Source organism: Pipistrellus hanaki (genome assembly GCF_964339955.1).
Source record: "Pipistrellus hanaki genome assembly, chromosome: 7".
Taxonomy (NCBI): Eukaryota; Metazoa; Chordata; class Mammalia; order Chiroptera; family Vespertilionidae; genus Pipistrellus; species Pipistrellus hanaki.
This window is the reverse complement of record NC_140509.1, coordinates 61599835-61621605: the sequence shown is the minus strand read 5'-3', so window position 1 is coordinate 61621605 and position 21771 is coordinate 61599835. Positions and strand designations below refer to the sequence as shown.

At 39.7% G+C, this 21771-nt stretch overlaps 1 protein-coding gene across 5 annotated transcripts in view; it reads left to right on the top strand.

Moving 5' to 3' along the window:
- The window catches only part of UTRN (utrophin), a gene marked incomplete at its 3' end in the record, with an annotated part of 411728 nt that extends 395341 nt beyond the window's left edge, over positions 1-16387 (top strand). For all 5 annotated transcript variants that reach the window (XM_084889907.1, XM_084889908.1, XM_084889909.1 and 2 more), the window contains 6 exons: positions 2333-2491; positions 2871-3111; positions 6290-6398; positions 7680-7778; positions 11862-11890; positions 14428-16387. In XM_084889907.1, coding sequence (XP_084746033.1) covers positions 2333-2491; positions 2871-3111; positions 6290-6398; positions 7680-7778; positions 11862-11890; positions 14428-14436 — 646 coding nt within the window. The remainder of the gene's footprint in view (positions 1-2332; positions 2492-2870; positions 3112-6289; positions 6399-7679; positions 7779-11861; positions 11891-14427) is intronic.
- Positions 16388-21771: the final 5384 nt, after the last annotated feature.

Below are 21771 nucleotides of genomic sequence, written 5' to 3'. Positions count from 1 at the left end.
GTCTGTATCTTTGAGGACCTTTTTGTAAGAACAGGAAGTATAGATAGGCAGGTAATATAGATAGCAGTGGGAAGTATAGATAAAACTCAATATCTCCAGACAAATCTCCTATATTTGGTTTGGGTCATCTCAGCCATAGTCAATCAAAGAAAGCCCTAGGCTTTGGGGTATGAATTTTGAGATGTGAACCTATAATTCTCTCTAAGTTATCCAAGGCTCTTGAGTCATTTGTATTTGAGTTTTTCTCTGTCCCTCGATCGGTCTGTAGAACCAATTGCCTGAGCCCCACAGTGGTCATCTTCTATGAAGCTGGTTAGTTGTTGCTTCTCTCTGCATCATGGGCAGCTAGCTACCTTCCAAGCCTAGACCTGAGTCAGTCTCACAGCTCTTTATCACACATAGAACCAAATCCAAATTCTGCCTATTCCTCTGAAAGTCTGGCTCTGGACAATTTAAAGGGCGTTGATGTTAAGGATACCAATTTTCTTTGACAGAGGAATTAAGCAACAAAGTCTCAAAGAGACCCAGGACGCAGGACTGTTCTGAGAAATCTCAGTAACAGAAACTCAAGGCCCTGGCCATCAGGATGTCTCACTTCATCTGACATCTGCCCGAGAGCAACACAGTTTTATGTGGAAGGCTCAAATTGGGAGGCTGGCAAGGTTTGCACTGGCATCGCTATTTGCAAGTTTGAAGCATGGAACAGAATAAATCCTTTAATGGAAGATTATTATTTTTTATTTATGTCTTGCCTGCTTTCAAAAGCTCATTGGATGAGTCACAGTTCTTTTGTCATCTGATATGTACTCATTTTGTGGTCTAGATAGTATTTTCTAAACGTGACTTAAACAGAATATAGTTATATTCCATCTAATGATATTTTGTTAGTGCAGGCCTATATTTTTACAACACTTTCTATTTTAGCATTAGGCACACTTTGGGCACCTAATGATCTTAATCTGGTACCTCATGTACTACCTGTGTCTAAAGGATATGCTCTTATTTTTCGCTGCATATAACTAAGAACTTTACTGTATCTATTTTTATATTTAACTTTTCAGCCTAATAATCTGTGAAAAACACTTAAGATTAAGATTATAGGTTCGATACAAATGATTTTTTTATAGAAACTGCCTTCATTCCCTCCTAGGATACCTTAATGAAAGAATGTAATGATGGTGGTGGTGACGATAATTATAATAATATGTTAAATCTTATCAGCTTCCCAAAATAAATGAATGTATGTAAATGTTGACAGCAAAATGCATCTCCAATCTAATTTTAACTCATCTGCCTGTATGTGTGTTTCACTGATGTGCTTATGAAGTCCTGTCCTATAAAGCCCTACATTCCAGGATCTGTTTCCCAAAAGCCCTAGCAGGCCAGGTTAAAACTGCTCAAGGTATTCCATGGCAGGACTCCCCTGGTAGCATTAGCCAGATCTGTCATTTGCATGTTTGGGAGGGGATCTGACTGGATCTCCCCATAGAGCAGTGGTTCTCAACCTTTCTAATGCCATGGCCCTTTAATACAGTTCCTCATGGTGTGGTGATTTCCCACCATAAAATTATTTTTGTTACTATTTCATAACTGTAATTGTGCTACTGTTATGAATCATAATGTAAATATCTGTGTTTTCTGATGGTCTTAGGCTCTACAGCAGCGGTTCTCAACCTGTGGGTTTGTGATAAATACATGTTACTAGTAAATTAAGGAAAAGCATGAAATGTTGGTATTTGTAGCACTACTGGATAAATATCTTCCTAGAGTTTTAAAGTGAGGTCATGGGATGTCATAAGAAACATGTCGTTGGGTGTCAGAGTGTCCAAACCTGTAGAGAATTTTTGAGCCAAACTGACAACATTCTGGGGAGCGAGATCTAAAGTTCTCCATAGAATGATGGTTTTGCAGTTTCTGGTGAACCCTTGGCATTAAGGAGGGGGCTGAGGAGGATTACATGAAGGTTGAACAAAGCAAACTCCAGGATAGTCAACAAGGTTATGTGCTCCCTTCAGGGTGGTAATGGCATTGGATAGTCTGGAAAAGAGAATGTGTTAAGATGCACAAGAACAATGGACAGGGTTCTTTAATTAAAGAAGTCATCGGCTGAAGTGTGTATTCCACCATGACCCACCCAGTTGTGATCAAATCACCCTCTGAGGGTTCATTTTGGATAGGTTCATTACAGCACCCCTTTCCCATTTGCTGGGACAGTGAGCTTCAAGGCAAACTTGCCCCAGCAGCCATCCTGATCATCATTGCTTCCACTTCCTCTACATTCAGAGACATCAACGTCTGGATATGAGCCCCTGTGTTCAATTTGTCTCCCTAGGGAGGATGAGCATACCCTGATTCAGCAGTACTGCCAGACCCTTGGAGGCGAGTCCCCAGTGAGCCAGCCCCAGAGTCCAGCTCAGATCCTCAAGTCAGTGGAAAGGGAAGAACGAGCAGAACTGGAGCGGGCCATCGCTGAGCTGGAGGAAGAACAAAGGTGTGCCAGACCTGGGAGAAAATGTGTCATCCTGGGAAAACTTGTAATGGAAAAATTTTAATAGTAACTTTAACATGGCTCCTACCTATTCCCTTTTCAAACTGTTGTCCAAGAGGTCATGGTGGAGTCAACATTTGAGAGGGCATCACCAAGCTTGCCTGCTGGCTTTGGGTTTCACCTGCATTTGGGGTTCAGGGATGATGTTTCTTAGAAGTTACTTAAAGCTGCCATTTAAATCATGCTTGCTCGTCTCACTGTTAAGAAATGTTCTCACCTAGGAGGAAATAAATAGCATCCCCTAAATTTGGAGTTTATAGATAATTTGGGGTAGAAGATGGTGTGCACAATAGTAATTTCAGTTTTTGTTTTTTGATATTAGAAACTTGCAGATGGAATATGAGCAGCTAAAGGAGCAGTACCAGAGAAAGGAACTCCCAGTGAGCTCACCCCCGGACTCTACTGTACCTCCTCCTCACACAGCTGAGGACTCAGAACTGATAGCAGAAGCGAAGCTGCTCAGGCAGCACAAGGGTCGGCTGGAGGCTCGGATGCAAATTTTAGAAGATCACAATACGCAGTTAGAGTCTCAGCTCCATCGACTTCGACAGCTGCTGGAGCAGGTAGAGTCTGCAGAGCTCGGCGTCACCCTCACAGGCCACGTATCCTACTCCCGTCTCCCAGGGGCTTTGCCCCAGTGTCACTAGAGAGGTTCAGTTTCAATTTCTCAGTGCTGTAGTTAATTTAGACTTGCTCAGAAATCCCTCTTCCAGTGTAAGCAATACATCCTCACTGGCACACAAAAAATGCGAAATTTTAGATGGAATTTCCCATTCTCCTTTAATACTGAGATCTATCCCAACTCTGATAGATTTTCATTTAAGGAAAAAATTTCTATAGCATGGTTCTATGTAAAATTAAAAGGGAACACATCTGTGCAGGTTAAGGGAAAGGAAATGACCTGAACTCTTTCTTTTAAAGCCTTTCTTCTGATAAGCTATTTTCAAGAAATTAAGTAATAGATGTTTTCTAACATTAAGCCACATTAGTTTATTAGTTTTCTAACATTAAGCCACATTCTATGTCACTTGTTTACAAAAAATTTTTAATTTTATTTAAAAATTTTTTTTAAATCCGCCCCAAGGATATTTTTTTCTACTGGTTTTTAGAGAGAGTGAAAGGGAGGGAGAGAGAAAAAAAAAAACAACATTGATGTATTGATGTGAGAGAGACATAGCTATTGGTTGCCTCCCACACGCACTCTGGGGCTGCGGACCAAAACCTGCAAACCAGATGCATGTCCTTGATCAGGAATCAAACCCTTGACCCTTTGATTTGTGGGCCAACACTCTAACCATTGAGCCAAACTGACCAGTGCAAAATTTCTTGACAATAAGAAATACAATTTACATTATGATGAATACATTCATTTATGATGAATATAAAATAATTGCTGTTAAAATTTTCTTATTTTTTCTTTCCTTCCTTTTCCCTTTCCCCATCACTCCCTCCTGTTTCCTTCCTTCTCTACTTTCTCTCTTCCTCTGTGTCTCTCTTCTTCCCTCCCTCCATTCCATTTTTCTTCTTTCTTTCTTAGTGCTGATCAAAAAGTTGACTTACCAAATAAATTTTATGACTCATCAATGGGTAATAGCCTGCAGTTTTGAAAAACACTGTCTTTGAGATATAAAAGTTTCTGCCTTTTTGGTGCCTGCAGTCTTGTTAAATGGTATGATCTATAACAAGATGGTTTCTTATGTAAAGACACAACATATTATAGAGAATTAAGTGCTTGGCTACATCCAGCAGGCATTAAATAATAGGAGTCAGGTCACAGAACTGGTAATGAAGATGCCTGTGCAGCAGCTGCAGACTGTGGAGAACCCCACAAATGGGCCTGGGGCTTCTCTCACTTGAGTCCCTGACATCAACAATTATGTCACCTTTTGCATTTTTTTTTTTTTTTTGGCCTTTGCGGTGAGGGATCCCTTGGCAGTGACTAGGAATTACTTTCTCTGGAGAAGATCAGTTGAATCAAAATCAGAAACAACATTCTCTCTAGTGATCTGTCTCAAATTCTAGAAAATCATCTTTCACATTTGCTATCAGTCTTCTAACATGTCAGAGTCATTAAAATGGTGTAATTTTGGCATTACCAACAGAGCAGGCCAAAATTCACCCCATATATATATTTTTTTATTTTTTTAAATTGATTTTTTAGGAAGAGAGGAAGAGAGAAGGCGAGAGAGAGATAGAAAGAGAGAGAGAGAGAGAGAGAGAGAGAGAGAGAGAGAGAGAGAGATATCAATGTGAAAGTGAGACATCATTCAGCTGCCTCCTGCACACCCGCTACCAGGGATCAAACAACAGCCCAACATGTGCCCTGACTGGAATAGAACTGACAACCTTTTGGTGCACGGGATGGTGCCTAAACAATGGAGCCACACTGGCCAGGGCACCCCTTATATTTTGACCATATGTTTCTCTGTATATCTGCTAGTGTTTCAGAATTTGTGTGAGACTGTTTTGTGGACAGCTTACTTTTGAGCCTCCAACTTGGGCATCATTGGAAAGTAATAGTCCCTCCCAAGAATAACCAAGGCCTGGTGCTCTTGGAATGTCTGCTTTTTGCCTCTGTGGCAGTCACATTCATGGGAAAAGTTACATTGTTGGTATTATGAACCTGAATTTTCTGAGTGGTGCCTGTAAGGGATTACTTTTCCCTTGAGAGCTCCTATTTACAATATGAAGTGTTGGTAATAGCAACCTAGTGAGTAAATGAACTGAAGGAAGCCGTACTCTGAAAACTTCATTTGCCATAACCTGTTGATGATTTTAGGAGAGCAAAAGGCTCTTTGCCCACCCTTCCCTCTTCGGCCCCCCTTCACTCTCTCCATCCATTAGACAGAGCTGCCTAATGGCTCATATGTTTCTAGAATCGAACAGTAATGCTTTAGAAATAGCGGATATCTGAACGTCTCAGTATATCCCAGACTGTAGAACTCTTATCTCTTCCTACTGACAGCAGGAATGCCAGAGGGAGATAGAAAAATCTACTATGAAAGTAAAAACTAGCAAAGCGACTAGGCTTCCACTAGTTTAGATTTAATGAAAAAATCAGCATCAAATACATTTTAACTTCTGCCTTTCCTCATCAGTGGATCACACTTTCTCATTGGGCCTCATGCCTGTTATTATGTCCGTCATCATTTCAGCGCTTTGTGTGAGGCTGCACTTGCCAAAGGTTTGCCTCACACCTGTCAGCTCCTGACAGCCAGTTTAGAAAGAAAGAATCAAAAGGTTAAAAATTGGCTCAGAATTACACAGCTTCTGAGTTCAAATCTAAGAATCTGAATTAAGAATCATGCTCTTAAAAACACTTCAATATTTGTGTTTAAACATTGACTTAAACTTAAAAAATTAGCTGGTTTTGAAATGAGATCCATTTATGGTATGACAAGCAGTGCTAATTTTCTCAAGAGGAATTGAACATCTTCCTAAATTCACTTGGTTGACATAAAAATAAGAGAACAATTGAGGGTTGAGGCTGACACTGATACATGAATCTTGTGATATAACCGAGTGAATTCTTCAAGTTGCCCAGACTGAAAGGGGAGGACCGCCTAGTGCTCAGCTGAGTTCTAGCAGCTACTGATGCTAATGTATTTGAAAATGTCTGAGGGTAAAAAACTTTACATGGTGTAATTGTCCATGGTGGGGAGGGAGACGTTAGAAATGGAAATGGTTTCCTCAATAGCATTTTAACTCTTCCTCTGGCCTAACGTTTGTTTGTGCTTCCAGCCTGAAACTGATTCCCGAATCAATGGCGTCTCCCCCCGGGCTTCGCCTCAGCGATCTGCACTGAGCCACTTGCTCAGTCCTGACACAGGCCCACAGTTCCACCAAGCAGGTCAGTGTCCCCAAGACTTGGCTCCTCTACTACACTGCTCCAGTCTGGGTCTTTGCCATCAGCTTGTGTTTCATTTGAAATAACATTCTTATACATGGGTGCCTCGGGGCACGAAGGAGCTTTCTTTTCTCTTTGGTCTCAGATGGTTCCACAAAGCCATTTTAACAATATAAAAAAAGCGCATACATTTTAGAATAATAGCTATAATGGCTGTAATACGTGTACATATATCGGGTGTAGCCGTGGATTGGATTTTGGTAAAAGATGAAAAAAAGTACTCTTATCTTTAGGGATGAGCAACAATTTGAGGTGTTTTGTTTCATTTCGTTTTGTTTTTGCGTTGGGAATGATTCTGTTTTTTAGTAAACTTTCTCTAAAATGTCATATTTGTATATATTCAGAATATAATACTAAAGAACAGTGTACCAAACATGGTTTTCTCTGCCCAAATCTGGGAACTCAGGGCTCTGCTTTCTGCATCCCCGTCACCGCAGACATTGCCACCTCATCACCAGCATCTGAGCAGAGGTCCCTCCAGCCTGTCACTGATCACAGAGAGGACCTGTCAGTGCTGCTAGTTAGGACTCTGTCAACCAGGCATTCAGAATGACATTGTATTACTGATAAAATTCAAGTTTCCAAATTCTGCTGAGGACCACATACTTGAACCAATTTAATTTGTTTATCAGATATATCTTGTTATATTAATCAGGAGAAAACCTAAAATATTAGTACTGTTTTAATTTTTTTAAATAATAATTATTTTGCTATTGATTATCAAATAAATACATGAAAGTATAAAGTCTCTTATGAGATATCTCTAGTTTTGTGGTGAAAAATAAATTGGTAGAATATTTTTCTCATATGAAAAAAAAAATTTGCAACACAAAATAATGAAATTCCAAACAATACATTGAAATAATGTGACTACATTCTGTATTCTGCACTCATGAATTTTCACTAGCATAATTTTTTCTCACAGAAATAACTAGTACACTTTATTTATGTGTGCAAGTTTATTACTGACAAATTAATAACAAAGTGGTTTTGGTATTTTTTCCCCTAAAACTCATTCTCTACAGCAATCATGTCAAACTCGCGGCCCGCGGGCTGCATGCCTCATTTATTTGGCCGGTGTTAGCCTTTGAATTTGGCATGCTTGCTCTACAGAATTACTTTTCCATTGATAGTTAGAGGCCACGGCTAGTATTTTCTCCTGAAGTTGGGTTTTGGTGAAAGGCCAGACGTTAATTTCAGAATGTCTGTTCTTTCTGTGGGCAGTCCCAGCCGATGAGGACCTGCTGGCCCCCCCTGATGACACTAGCACCGACCTCACCGAAGTGATGGAGCAGATCAACAACTCCTTCCCATCCTGTAGTTGTGAGTATGAATGAGCTAGCACCACCACTGCGCCTTTTCCTTCCATTGTTTTTCCTGGTGTGGGCCCTCTGCTGTCTTAGATAAGATAACAAAAACCTATATTAGAACCAGATTGAGTGTTAATTAAAAATGAAGTAAACATGCTGTTTGTCAGCAAAGCCCAGGAAGCTCAGCATAGATCCCATCCCATCCCTGGAGTACAGCGACAGCGCCGTCCTGCTCTTGGAGATATTTCCTAAGCCTTGTGAGTGATAACCTGAAGGCAAATAAAATAAGTCTGTTTGTGTTATGTGTTTGTTTGTTTTTTTAAGAAGAAATTATTCTTGTCAGTGTAAGCTATAGTAAGAAATGTGTATTACTTGAAAATGGAGTTTTCAATATGCATGCCAAACAAGGCAACAAATAGCCTTTTCTAATGCACTTTATTTTCCAGACATTGATCTCTGACATCATCAGACGCAGGTACAGAAAGGGATTATTTTCAGGTTTTCCTCTTGTTTTCTTTTCTTCTGGGATAAAGTAGTCACTGTGTAAGGCCAGGCCATTAAAGGTATCACAGATGATAACCCTGTGAATTTTCCATATGAACAACCAAGAGCCACATAATAACTAAATAGAAGCAGCTCAATTCCTAGAGGAACTTGTTAATAGTTCTTATTTATTGATTTTCTTCAAACATATTTGTCTTCAGCATCTTGCCGCTTTGCAATTTCTGCTGAGCTCTCACCAAAAACACTTCTTCTGTATCACACAGAAACAGTTGACCTTAAGTACATATATGTACTATTTAATGCTACAATTACATTTTTAAAAATTGTTTAAAGAAATAAGAATATATTACTTATAATTTTTGATAAATTATTTGTGATTTTTAAATCTAGCCAGCCTCTAAAGACTTTAGTGTATATATATATATATATATATATATATATATATATATATATATATATACTATCATTTATCATATATTATCTATGGGTAGTATACAGATAAACAGCCTCTCATCTTACTGTTTTCCATCTTCTTTTAGGAAAATACTTATCCTAAATGAGGGAAAAAACATTATCAGGAGTATAGATAAATAAGATATACTGACTTCATTTACAAAGTATTCTTCAATTTATGCCACTCTGCAGTTTACAAAATAGATCATTAGCAGGAAGTGCAAACAGCTATTTGAAAAGCTGTCATTTCTGAATTTGTAGGATTATCTGCCTAAGGGACATATTACAGTTTCTACAGCACATAAATATTTTTATATTTGGGACTGCGTCATTTTCCAGGTTATTATTTGTAGTTCTACTTCTTGAAGTTTGCTGAATCGCATTTACTCTGACAGTCCCCACACTCAGCCCCTAAAAAAGCTTGTGTGTACTGTAGATATTTACAGAGGCATTAAGTTCATGGACTATCAGGTCGTTGCTTTTCTCTAGGCTTTGTAACAGCCATAAAAGATGAACAGATTTATTTTTTTGTATTAATTATACTTCAAGGTTGAATTTTCTGGAGAATTGAGTTCTGAGGTATGTTACTTAGTGACTAGATATAATCTTCCTAAGCCAGAATTTCAAAATTAAATTTACAAATGAAATTACTTTTTAGGTCAGCTTAAATCTAAATACATTAATAACTGATTTTTAAAAATTATGTAATCAAATCCAATTATAAGTTTTTACTTAAATGTCTTGATGGATGACTTCATTTTCCCACTGGGAAGATTAAGTTGTTAAAGTTTCCCCATATAGTACTCGGAAGGTTCCATAGGATTCATTTGCTTTGTTGTCCCTTTTAAGTTGCTAAGCTAGCAAATATTTTAATAAGCCTGCAAATTCCCAAAGCTTACTGACTACCTTTGGAGATTTTTTCTAAGCAAATCAGCTTGGCACCTTCCCAGTGCCAAGCCAATCTCATGAGCCCCTGTAACTAATGAGAACTTTTAAAATTACTTGTCACTAGCATACAGTGAATTGATCTGCTTGTTAATCTTGACTTTTGATCCTTCGTAGATTAAAAATTAGCATGGTCACAAGTTAATTTTTATTCCTGGAAATCTTGGAATTAAAATGAAACTGTATGCATAAACCCTAATTGCATGAATTGCCTACTTAAACAGGACTTTTTTTTAATTTCACTGAATCTATATATTGTACCATGTAACACTTTAGAATTCCTCTTAGAGCCCTTTAAAGTCTTCTTTTAATTATTTACATTAAGTTTCAGAGCAAAGAGGCAAGGAGATAATGAAGGGAATTTAATTGTGTTGTTTATTAACCAACATACACACTAAAATTTCCACTGACTGATATAACTGTTTTTTACTGTAAATTGTTTTGTTAGTTTTCTCATTTATTTTATTGAAATATATGGGATACTAATAGTCAATTGAGTATTTTTTGCTTTAAAAGCAACAAATGCTTTTAAATTTATATCTATAGGCATATTTGCATTGCAAATTGCCTACATTTATTAAGCTTGAGTGACATTTATAAAAAACACAAAACCTACAAAAATGCAATGATTTCCTAAAAATATATTTGTTATGACTCGTTCAGGGGGGTACACATAGCCTTTTATTTGATAAAAAGCTACGGAGTTTTAAATGTTGGTTTGGAGCAAAATGGATTTGATTTCTGTTTGGGTTTGGTTATTTGTTACTTAGAAGCGTAACTCTCCCGTGTGGTACTTTATACTAATGCAGCTAAGCTCTCCCTTCGGTGTAGCTCACCTGTGTGAGGAATTTCACTCACTTTCTTTCTGTTTTAACTTACATGCCCCTTAGGACTAGGCTGTCCTTAGCCTGATTCTGCCCCCTACTATTACTGGGGCACACTCTCCCCGTGCAGGCGTCATAAGAAGGTTGTCCTCCTTTGCTCTTTTATTCTCACAGAGCTCCTAACACTCGCTGTATGGTCACAGTTATCTTTCTCCCCCTTCTCTCCTCCTCCCCCGCCCCCCGGAACAGAAAAATGAAAGGGAAGGAATGAAGCAGGCTAGATGACTAGGGACAATTCTTTTTTCTTTTTTAAATATATTTTATTGATTTTTTTTTTTTTTTACAAAGAGGAAGGGAGAGGGATAGAGAGCTAGAAACATCCACCAGCTGCCTCCTGCACACCCCCTACTGGGGATGTGTCGCAACCAATGTACATGCCCTTGACCAGAATAGAACCTGGGACCCTTCAGTCCTCAGACTGAGGCTCTATCCACTGAGCCAAACCGGTTTCGGCAAGGGACAATTCTTATTTGACACAGCACAGATGTTGCCCCACTGGAGGGGCGGGGCCCTCTCTCCACAGTAGGGTTGAGTATGAGAGATTCATTATGAGGTATGTCAGTGAAAAGGAGAGATGAAAAAGCAGAGGCTTTAAAAACAATATTGCTAGTGGCTGCCCTCACAGTGCCCAGCAGAGGTTACACTGTCCGATGCCCTCTGTAACCAGGAAGGAATTGAGCTGCAAATCAGACCCAAAGGTGAATTAGATGCCAAGTTCTAACTGCTTCAATGCTCTTAGCTGCAAGGCACAACTGGTAGCCCAAGTTCCTCGAAGATTCTCAGGGGTTAGCCCAGCCTTTTCCTTGATGTAAGCACGTTGCTACCATCTTCCTAGTCTTTGGGGCAAGGGTGAATTGAGGGTGGCAGAAATGAAATTCATGCACCTTCATTTCCCCAATGACTTTTTGGTCAGAACTGGTACTATTCAGCAAAATATACAAATTTTGCTCTGTTCTGACATAAATTCAATACGTGTCAAGATTTCAATGGGCAATTTTGAAAGTTTTGTTTTTTCCTCCCCAAAACTTAAGAACTCATTGAAAGCTTTAGTGTGCACTTTTTGGCACAGCCAGCATATGCTTTGCATATTTTGGTGGAATTTGTGTATCTTCAAGTACCGGGATATGAAAAACTAGGGAAACTAGCCCTTGTTAAAGCATCTAGCAAAAAAATCAAAATAAAAAAGTTTTTTATTTTATTAGCATCCATTTGCCATGCTGAGAAAAAAGCACACTTTACCATGCCTTAGAGGGGGAACCAGCCAAACAACAGTACCACCTTCAACTTATTTATTTTGTTTTCTCTTTCAGCAAATCTCCCCAGCAGGAGCGGGCAACAGGTAAGAGTTCATGGTTTTGTTAACAAAAATTCCAACGGAAATCAAAAGAGAGCTTTGTTCACATATGATATGCAAATCAGGGACATAGCCCTCAGTATGAACCAAAGACATAGAGATGGGCAAAGTGTTTAAAGGCAAATTTGCAAGGAAGTGATGATCACAGAAACGGGTTGCTAGGGGAAACGAGCACAAACATACATTATTCATCTTCTGATTGGTGGGGGCAACTGGGCTTTCAACAGTCAGCTGGTTCAGTGGTCAGCAAGTGGGGCTATGAGAATGTGAACAATGGCTAACATGATGAGGCATTTGTCAGCATTCCAGTTCAGGTTCAGGCTTGTAGAACAAAAGCTTTGAGGTGACTTACCAACCAGAATCAGACAGCAGAGAGAAGCTGTTCATTCCAAGTCCACAGAGCAAAGTCAAGCACTATAAGCAGCCTCAGAGTTCAAACTGTGAAACTCCAAAAGTTGGGCCACAATTATATTGAAGTTCCTGTAAGTCTTCAGATTGGTTGGCTCCCGTGTTGACTACAACCTAGAGTAAACAGATTAGCCAGTTTTAGTGCTACTTTATTCCCCATGTAAATAAGTAAACTTGCTTGACATTTAAATGTTAGCTGATTCAGTACAACGGTTTGTCAGTCTGGGGGTGAGGGGGCAGGGAGGGACCCCTCCCAAGCCAGTTCTCCCAGATGCCCCAAATATGCAGTGCTTGATCCTTTGGGTTCTAATAGCTTTCTAACAGCCTCATATATCCTATGTACAGTTAGCCTGGATAGATTTGGCTGACCATTGTTCTCTCAGATATCTACTTAAGGTGGCTATCACAGAACATTGATTAAAAACAAAGACCAAAGCAGTACACAGAGGTGACTTTGTTACTTTTAGAGGGAGGGCAGAAGGAGGAGTTGACTTTTCATTTAAAAAAATTGCTGAGGTCTGTTGGCAGCCACAGGCTTATATCTTTCAGTATCTTCCATAGCATATAGGTACTCTTAGTAATAATGTTCCATAAGACCACAGATCTTCGGAGGACATTTTTCCTCCATGAACTTTTTTATTGATCTTTTGAAACATCTTCTGATTGTCTTCCTGACAAGAGAGGCTGGGATCCTAATGAGAAGCACAGGCAGTTTGTCTTTAGTAACCAAGGAACATAAAGCAGATAAGGGGATGTGTGTGTGAGAGAGATGCTGAGACAGAGGGACCTCACCCCAGGGAGCAGAATTCCTCTCTGATTGCTTCTGGTGTCTTAGCGAGTCAGAAGCCAGGACCCTTCAGCTCAGTGAGGATGAGAGGGAGTAGCATAGGTGTGAGGTAAGACTGTGAGGAGGAGCCACACAGACCCTGGAACAGGGTGTGACTGATTGCCAGGCAGCATTATAGGGCCACGTAAGGTGCCTGTTAGTGAATATAATGTGAGGTCAGGGTGGGGCTGCGTGTTGCCCTCCAGCCACATTCAAGTTCATGAGCACAGGCATCAGAGTAGGCCAAGGATTACAGTTAATTGAAGTGGCAGTTGTGGTTTGGCCAAGAGAGTATGCTCAGCAATTCAAGGGAAGAGTTAAAGGAGTGATGATAATGATTGAACCAGGCAACTACGTTTGATAGGAAAAGAAGTGAGGGTGTCAGGTGTGGGAGACAGAAAGAAGGTGGGAGAATCCATGCATTGTAGTATCAAAGGATAAATGAAGTTGGGCCTTAGCAGAAGTTAGCTGGAAGTATAGAGGTGGTTGTCAGAAGGTGGGGTTACCGAAATTGGAGTGTTGAAACAGATGCAGGCATTTGGTAATGATCCATACTTGGAACTTTGAGTCAGTGGCTAAGATAAGTGGAGTCCAAGTTAGTTAGAGGCAATGACCTTAAAGAATGAAGAGGCCAGAGTGTTGGAAGAATCATCTATGTAGGTGTTGAAATCATTGAAATTTAAAAATAGCTTTAAATTTGGTGGCAGTATACCATTTCTTCATTAAGAAGTAAGGGAACATTGACCTTGGGGTCAGAAGGTGATGCATAGTGGCTGGTATAGTCTGATGGCATGACATTCAAAGCTGGGTGTTTTTAGGGATGAGAGAGAAAGAGGAAAAAACAAACAAAAAAACAACAACAACAACAAAAAAAACCCTGAAAAGCACAGGAGGCCCTAGGAAGGAGTTAGGCAGTGTATGAGGAATGTGGGATATTTGGGGTGCTTGCAGCAGCCTAATTTACTCACTTTTGGTGCCTCCCACAAGAAAAAGACAAGTTCTCTCAATTTTAACTTGCTTTCCAGCCTGGCCAAGAGCAGCCTTCCAGACCTCCTCTGTGTTGGCTGCAGAGATAAAGGGCAGACAAGGTGACTTCAGAAGGAGAGGACAGGGCCTCACTCAGGGAGCAGAAGTCACATGGGAGGAAAGGGTCCCCTCTGAACATAGCAAAATAGGATACGTGTTCCGAAAGGAGCACTTCTATCTTCTTGAAGAGTTGACAGGCCTCTGCTACCTGTCACGGTTTATGTAAATGTTGTTCTGACAGCACGGTTTTCCGTTCCCGCAGGCAATGTGAAGTACTCATCTAGCCAACAAACATTTCCTGACCTTCAGTATTGCACTTTCCAGCAAATGCCACTCCAAGCCCCATTTAATCAGAAGTTCCATGGCTCCTTGAGAAGGCTGCTGAGCGCCGACCTTGTGTTCCACTGAAGGGGTGAAGCACTGACTATCCAAAGAGAGAAGACAATTTTGTTCTTATGATAAACCTGTATTATTATTTTCTCCTTCCCTTTCTATGCAACTGTAAATTAAGGAACAGAGCAATATTGGGGAATGGTAATACAGTTTGCCACCGATTTGTATACTGTACACAGCATTGGGAAAGTGTATGGGGGCTTTCTAATGTGATGCTTCTTTTTAATAACTGTGACAAAAACTTGCATAGGAACTAGGAGAGAGTTTTACATTCCTTTTCTATTAACCTTGTCAATAACTTTATGTATTTCTTCAACTCTTTTACCTTGGTGGTTATTTATAAACTCATCAGCCACACGACCAAGTACATTTCCTATATTTGTTTTCATGATTTGGCCAATTAATAGATTCATATAGTTCGGTCAATTATATTACAGGTGCATGGATAGGCTACAGCTCTGTGCATACTTTTTAACTTTATTTGACATGATACACTTAATTTTTCTTAGCAACCGCTTGGAAACCACACACACAAAAAAAAGTGGCTCTAACTGGCATGTTCGTTGGTGTTTTACCTGCATTTTATTTCCCTGCTCTACATAAGTAGCTCTTGATTTCTTTATTTATTTCATCCCCCTGAGTTTATATGATAGAGGAGACTTAAAGCAGGATTATAATAATCTCACAGATCATTTTACCAAAGGTTGCCTATTTAGGCATATTTTTATTTTGGGCACAGAAACAACACTTATAGTACAACCTTTTCTAATTCCCATATCTTGATTTTCATCATTAAATACACAGCAGGCCTTTATCCAATCGTAATGCCAGACACATATCATCTTTGGTTCCCTTTAAAGAAAATTTTTATTGTTGTTTATGTATATTTAAGCCCGAATAATTCTTGGAACTTCTAGTTCTTTTCTTTTTTAAAGCAGACACAAATTTAGTGCACATCTCATTTTCCCTTTTGGGTGAATAGACAGATTTTTATTGTCCTTTATGTAATTCATACATTTGGGAAGAATGTTTATGCCACTCCTTCGGCAGAAGAATGAAATTGAAAGTTTGGATGCTGGTAACCTGCCTAACTTCAATTAGGCATTTGGTTTAGCTTCTGATTTAGCATTTAATTCACTCAGTTTAAACATGGTATATAATTACCAAAAGTAGAGATATTTTTTTTTAAGTTAAAATGTTTTGATTCAAGCACATGTGCTTTTAAAACAGCAGGACAGTTGAACTCCAGAAGGAGGCTTAAAGTTAGAAATTCTATTCTTTGTGAATAGGCCGGGTGGGTTGGGGGGCAAGTGTGTCTATTTGCAGCATAGATATTTTGAGAAGAAGATTGTTTTATATAAGAGGAAAGCCATGACCACCTTTCTACCTCAGACCCGTCTTTATCCATCTTGTCAGAAACAGCTTTACCCTGCTACAGTTTGCAAAACTTAAAGCTTTTATCAGCCACATTATACCCAAGAAAAGCACCTATTTAAAGAAAGAAAGAAAAAAAAAAAAAATCCCTGAACTCTGAACTACAAGTGTAGATTTGGTGTCTTCTTTGTTCTTTGAAAAAGTTATGTATTAGTTTTTCCCTGCCTGTAATTGTGTGTAACACGTCTTCTATCTGCTATTAAGGAAAAACTACATAAAACACTACATTGTAACCTTGTAAGAAATATTATATAAAAAGAAATATAATGCAGTAAAATACAAGGGGAAATAAGTATGTAGTTCTTTGGAAATATGTGGTAAAGTACTAACCATAGACTGTCATCTAATGTGGTTACATGTATTTTTCATCCCAAATAAAAGTAATTTTAACACAAGATGACTTTGATATTCTTAAGTGTTTACTGAGAGAATCTGAAGTATGAATGCACATTTATGAAAATAAAATAAAATAAGATTAATCTCCTGATAAATCCACATATTTTCCTGCAGTTTCTCTTATACACATTATTACATTCTCTCTTGCTCTGTGTTCCTCTCTTCTCGAGGCTCAGTGCACAAAGTTCGGGTGGGTGGTGGGTGGAGGGGTGTCTTTCAGCCCAGCCTGCACCCTCTCCAATCCGGGACCCCTCAGCGGATGTCCTTGGGGATGACCTCTCTGGGACCCCTGTAGGATTCGGCCTAAACTGGCAGTCAAGACATCCTTCTCACAATCTGGGACTGCTGGCTCCTAATCACTCACCTGCCTGCCTGCCTGATTGCCCCTAACCTCTCTGCCTGCCAGCCTGATAGCCCCCTAACTGCTTCCTTGCTGGCCTGATTGATGCCCAACTGCTCCCTGCCAGCATGATCATCCCCAATTATCCTCCCCTGCCAGCCCAATCACCTTCAACTGCCCTTCCCTGCCAGCCTGACCACCCCCAACTGCCTTCCCCTGTGGGACTGTGGGGACTGGGGGACTCCAGATGGACGAAGCAAGGCTGAGGGGAATGCACACTGCCATCTTATGGCTGTGGGTGCAGCCATCTTTGTGATGGCATGACAATTAGCATATTCCCTTTTTATCAGAGAGTATTCTCAATTTCCTTTACAGATAGAAGGCTTTATTAATATGGGGGGAAAATGTTGGATATTGAAACGTACCTAAGCCTATTGAGCTTTCTTTCTTTTAATAACTTGAGTGATTATCTTTTCAAATCCACTTTTAGCCTCATGCTCTTAAATAATGTGTTTTTTATATGTGCTCTGGATTTTAACCACTCTGGCAGTAAGTTTAATCCATTTCTGAAGCCATCCTGTGGGAAGTGGTGTCAAGCAACTAACGTGTTACTTGATTCTAAAGTTAAAAGCTACTTGTGAAGTAGAAAAATTCCAAAACATATAATTTGTTAAAATAAAGAAAATTGGTACTCTCTAATGAACATACATTTTAAATACCCTGTCTAACCCAAAGTAATATTCACATCAAGTATTCCTAAGGAAATAATTGTTGGTTTCCAGCAACCTTTTGAGTAAGTGTTTAAAAATGGAAATGAGAACAAATGGAAACATTTGGTTTTTATGCTAAGTCTTCAGCTTGTTATTTTTTGATATCATTGAGATTACTTTTTTTTTTAATTTAAAAAATGTAGTTTGCTTTTGGATATCTCCCCGGCCACTACCACCACCATTCAACTCTTGTAGACGAAGGTTTTGAGAGATACTTCTTAATTCATTAACTGAGAATTTAATGAAAATACTATATGACACCACACTGCCTAGCCCTATAAGCAGAGTCCAGCCACTTCATTGGCATGCATTACCAGCTTGTGTTTCTGTGAGGTCAATTAAGTGACAAGAATGAGCTTGGTGGTGGATGCTAGGAGCCAATCCCAATCACATTATGTCCACTGCCACTAGTAATAGTTTTCTATTGCCACAGTGATGCTGCATGACAGCCATAAAAACTCAATAAAAGCATTTCTTCAGCCCATGGGATATAGGATTCAGCTGATGTGGAAAGGACCCTTCTGATCTCAGCTGGACTTGTTCACATGACTGGGGTTGACCAACTGTTCAGTGATGAGAACTGGCACACCGTCACTTCTACTGAATTCTGTTGGTCAAAGCAATTTGAAGGCTAGGTATAGGGGATAGATTCCACCTCTTTTGTGAGAAAGACTGTAGAGACACAGGACATAGGGTATAGCTTCAAAGAGGGGCCCTCAGGTTTCACCATATAAACCTGAGGTATGTAAAGGAGAGGACTTTGGTCAGAATATTAAAGCATCCATTTCCTTGGGCATTATGTTCATTGTTTCAATGGAATGGGAAGGAAGTAGTCTTTTTAACAGGACTATCTTAAAACAAAGATCAGGAAGACCAGACCCTTCATCCTTCAGAAATCCAATTTCAGCCGAGATTGGTTTAGCTCAATGGATAGAGCGTCGGCTTGGGGACTGAAAAGACCCGGGTTCGATTCTGGTCAAGGGCATGTACCTTGGTTGCGGGCATATCCCCAGTAGGGGGTGTGCAAGAGGCAACTGATCGATGACTCTCTCTCATCGATGTTTCTAACTATCTCCCTTCCTCTCTGTACAAAATCAATAAAATATATTTAAAAAAAAAAGAAATCCAATTTCAGAAACAGGTAAGGAAACTTAGCATGTGTCTGCCAAAAATCTTATGAAAAGGAGATGCCCACTAGATAGATAGTAAAATAAGAAGAAACACACACACACATACACACACACACACACACTCATATAGGGGGAAAAAAAAATCCTAGATAAGAAATGGAACAAAGGGGATATTATAAACTAGAGGCCCGTTGCATGAAATTCAGTCCCTCAGCCCAGCCTGTACCCTCTCCAATCCAGGACCGCATGGGGGATGTTCCACTATCGGTTTAGGCCTGATCCCAAAACTGGCAGCTGGACATGCCTCTCACAATCCAGGACCACTGGCTCCTAACTGCTCACTTGTCTGCCTGCCTGATTGCCCTAACCACCGCTACCTGCCTGCCTGATCATCCCTAATTGCTCCCCTGCTGACCTGATTGCCCCTAATGGCCTCTGCCTCGGCCCACACCTGAGACCCAGGATTCCCTCCCTCTGGCTGGCTGCAGGCACCTGGGACGAAGGGGTGGGCAGCTTCTCCCTCTCCTGGGCTGCAGCCACAGGCAGGCATTGGTGCCTGGGCCCACGGGAGGGCGGCTTCACCAAGGGCCAGTTTTGTCAGGAAGGTCTTCCAAAAGTTGTCTGGTCTAATTAGCATATTACCCTTTTATAGATGAAATTTGTTCAAACTGAATTGTTAATTTTTAGCCAGAAGAACCCCAATGCATAGGAGGTTCTTAACTTTGACCAAATGAGCAAGCATATGTGATATTGTATTCTTGCCAAGCATTTGTTTAGAAACATACAATTTATTCTCACTTTGTATAAGTTTGGAAAACCAGCCCCTTCATCTTTCAGAAAGAATGCTATTAACCTCTCATTTTGAAGATTCCAATTGCTGACATAATTTTCATATTTTAGAACATGCTTCAGACAGCTTACAGTGTATGCTTGAGTTCAGATATTCTCTCACAGACAGCTTATTTTTGGCACTGTTTTGAATTTTTAGTGTGCAAATTCATGAAGCATTCCATATTTTCATAAAAGAAAGAAAATACAAAAAGAGAGAAAAGTCAATAATTTGCCCTCGGCCTAGCTCAGTCTTCATCCAGAAAGTACCAATGTTGAATTTGTAATTAAATAAGAGTTCCCAGACTGCCATAGTATGCAATTACAATTAGTTCCTGATATTAGATTTTAGACCATTTTTCAGAAGTATTAAAACATTGTTTCTTACTCAAATCAATTATTTTTTTTTCTTATAAAATGACATTATAAAACTGTTGGCGAGAACTGAGTCCTTCTAGTGTAAATCTGGCCTGAGCGAGCCTGTCAAAATCTAGAGCAGTCTCATTCATTATACTCTGTACCTCATGAGCCATGGGAAACTGGACAACCACACATGCTGCTCGGGATGTCTGCAAGGATAGTTTCAAAAGCTCACCCCAGCCCGCCATGATCCTCCTGTACCTTGTTCTATTTCCACTTCCACCTGCACCAAGTAGATGTATATTGTTAACGACACCTAATATAAGATGCCGCTTAGCACAAAACAAAATGTATGCAGGAAGCTAGATCTCCAAAATGTCATGGAGGAATTAATAAAATTAAAAAGGTAAACAGGGGTCTTAGGATTAAACTACAAATGTAAACCATGAATCAAAATCCTGCTTTGACTTGAAATTTAGTGGCTATAACTTCCTGAACGACAAAATATACAAGTGCCTGGGAGATGCATGGCATTGTTTGTTGCTGAAAACAGAGTAAGGGGAAAAACCTGTGTAGGTGTGTGTGTGTGTGGGGGGGGGGGTGCTCACCTAATGGATGAGTCCAGGGATAAGCAATAATAATGAAGCTGGACAGAGGGTTAATAGGTCCTTAAGAGCATATACTGCACTCTATATTCACACAGGAAATGTACCCAAATATAGGGATACAGTTCAAGAAAAACAAACAAAAAAAAAATGTACGGAATTAACAGTCCCCTATAGAGCCATCCCCAAAACTTCACTGGGATGTTCCAGCGTGGTTACTGGTGATGTTAAGAGTCCTAAGAAGATATTGCGGTGATCACTTAAAATGCACTGGATGTAGCTCTCCTTCCCCAGTAAAAGAATCCCCTGGTTAAGCAGTTTGGAGAAACACTGCATGCTCTAATGCACTTGGAGATTGACAATGCACATGAATATATTAAAAGCTTTGAGAAATCCTGAAGTAAAGCAGCCTGCAGAATTGTGCATCACTCTGCATTTGTGAGGGATTTAACCTCAGAATCCTTTGCCTCTTGCCTGTTAACATCCTGCAGTGTGCACTTTGTATGCTGAATTAATGTCATAGGTTTTAATCTTGCAACTACATCTAGGTGGTAATCCCATCAAGTCTAGAAAAAAAATGACTAGTGAATAGTAAAACAGTTATCAGTCTCAATTCAGGATTTTTATATGCAAAGTAATATTGTGAGCCAACCACTATATTCCTATCAATAAGATGCTAAAACCTGGATCAGAATCCAGGCAGCTTGCCTTCAGCTCAGCTTTGTCCTCGGTTCAGAAAATATATATATTTCTAAAGAAAAATAATTTCTATTTCTAAAATCCAAGTCTTCCTAAATGAGCCATGCCTAGCAGGCACTACTAAACCAGGCATGAATTACAAAATTACAACAGGATCTAGGAATGGCTGGGGTATCCAAACTTGTTTCCTTTTTTTGTTTGTTTGTCTTTTTTATTTCTTTAATTAATCGTGGGAATTCCTGGTTTCTGCTAAAACTGACAAAACAGCCCTGTATCAGGTGGATGAGTTGGTTGGAGACTCATCCTGTACACCAAAAGTTTTTAGGTTTAATTCCCGGTAGGGGCACATACCTAGGTTGCATGTTTGACCCCTTGTTGAGGTGCATATGAGAAGCAGCCAGTTGATATTTCTCTGGCCTCTCTCTTCCCCCAACCCTCCTCCTATGCCTTCCTATCTCTACAATCAATAAACATATCCTCAGGTCAGGACTTAAAGAAAACAACAACTAACGAAAACATTATGCAATCAGAATGTGACTGCTTGAAAGAAACAGAGCTATAAATATCATTTATTTTCTGTCTTCCAAAAAGCACTTTTAAGGTTCCTTTGCATGAAGGTAAAGACTGTCATACTTCTCCCTCAAGTCTGTT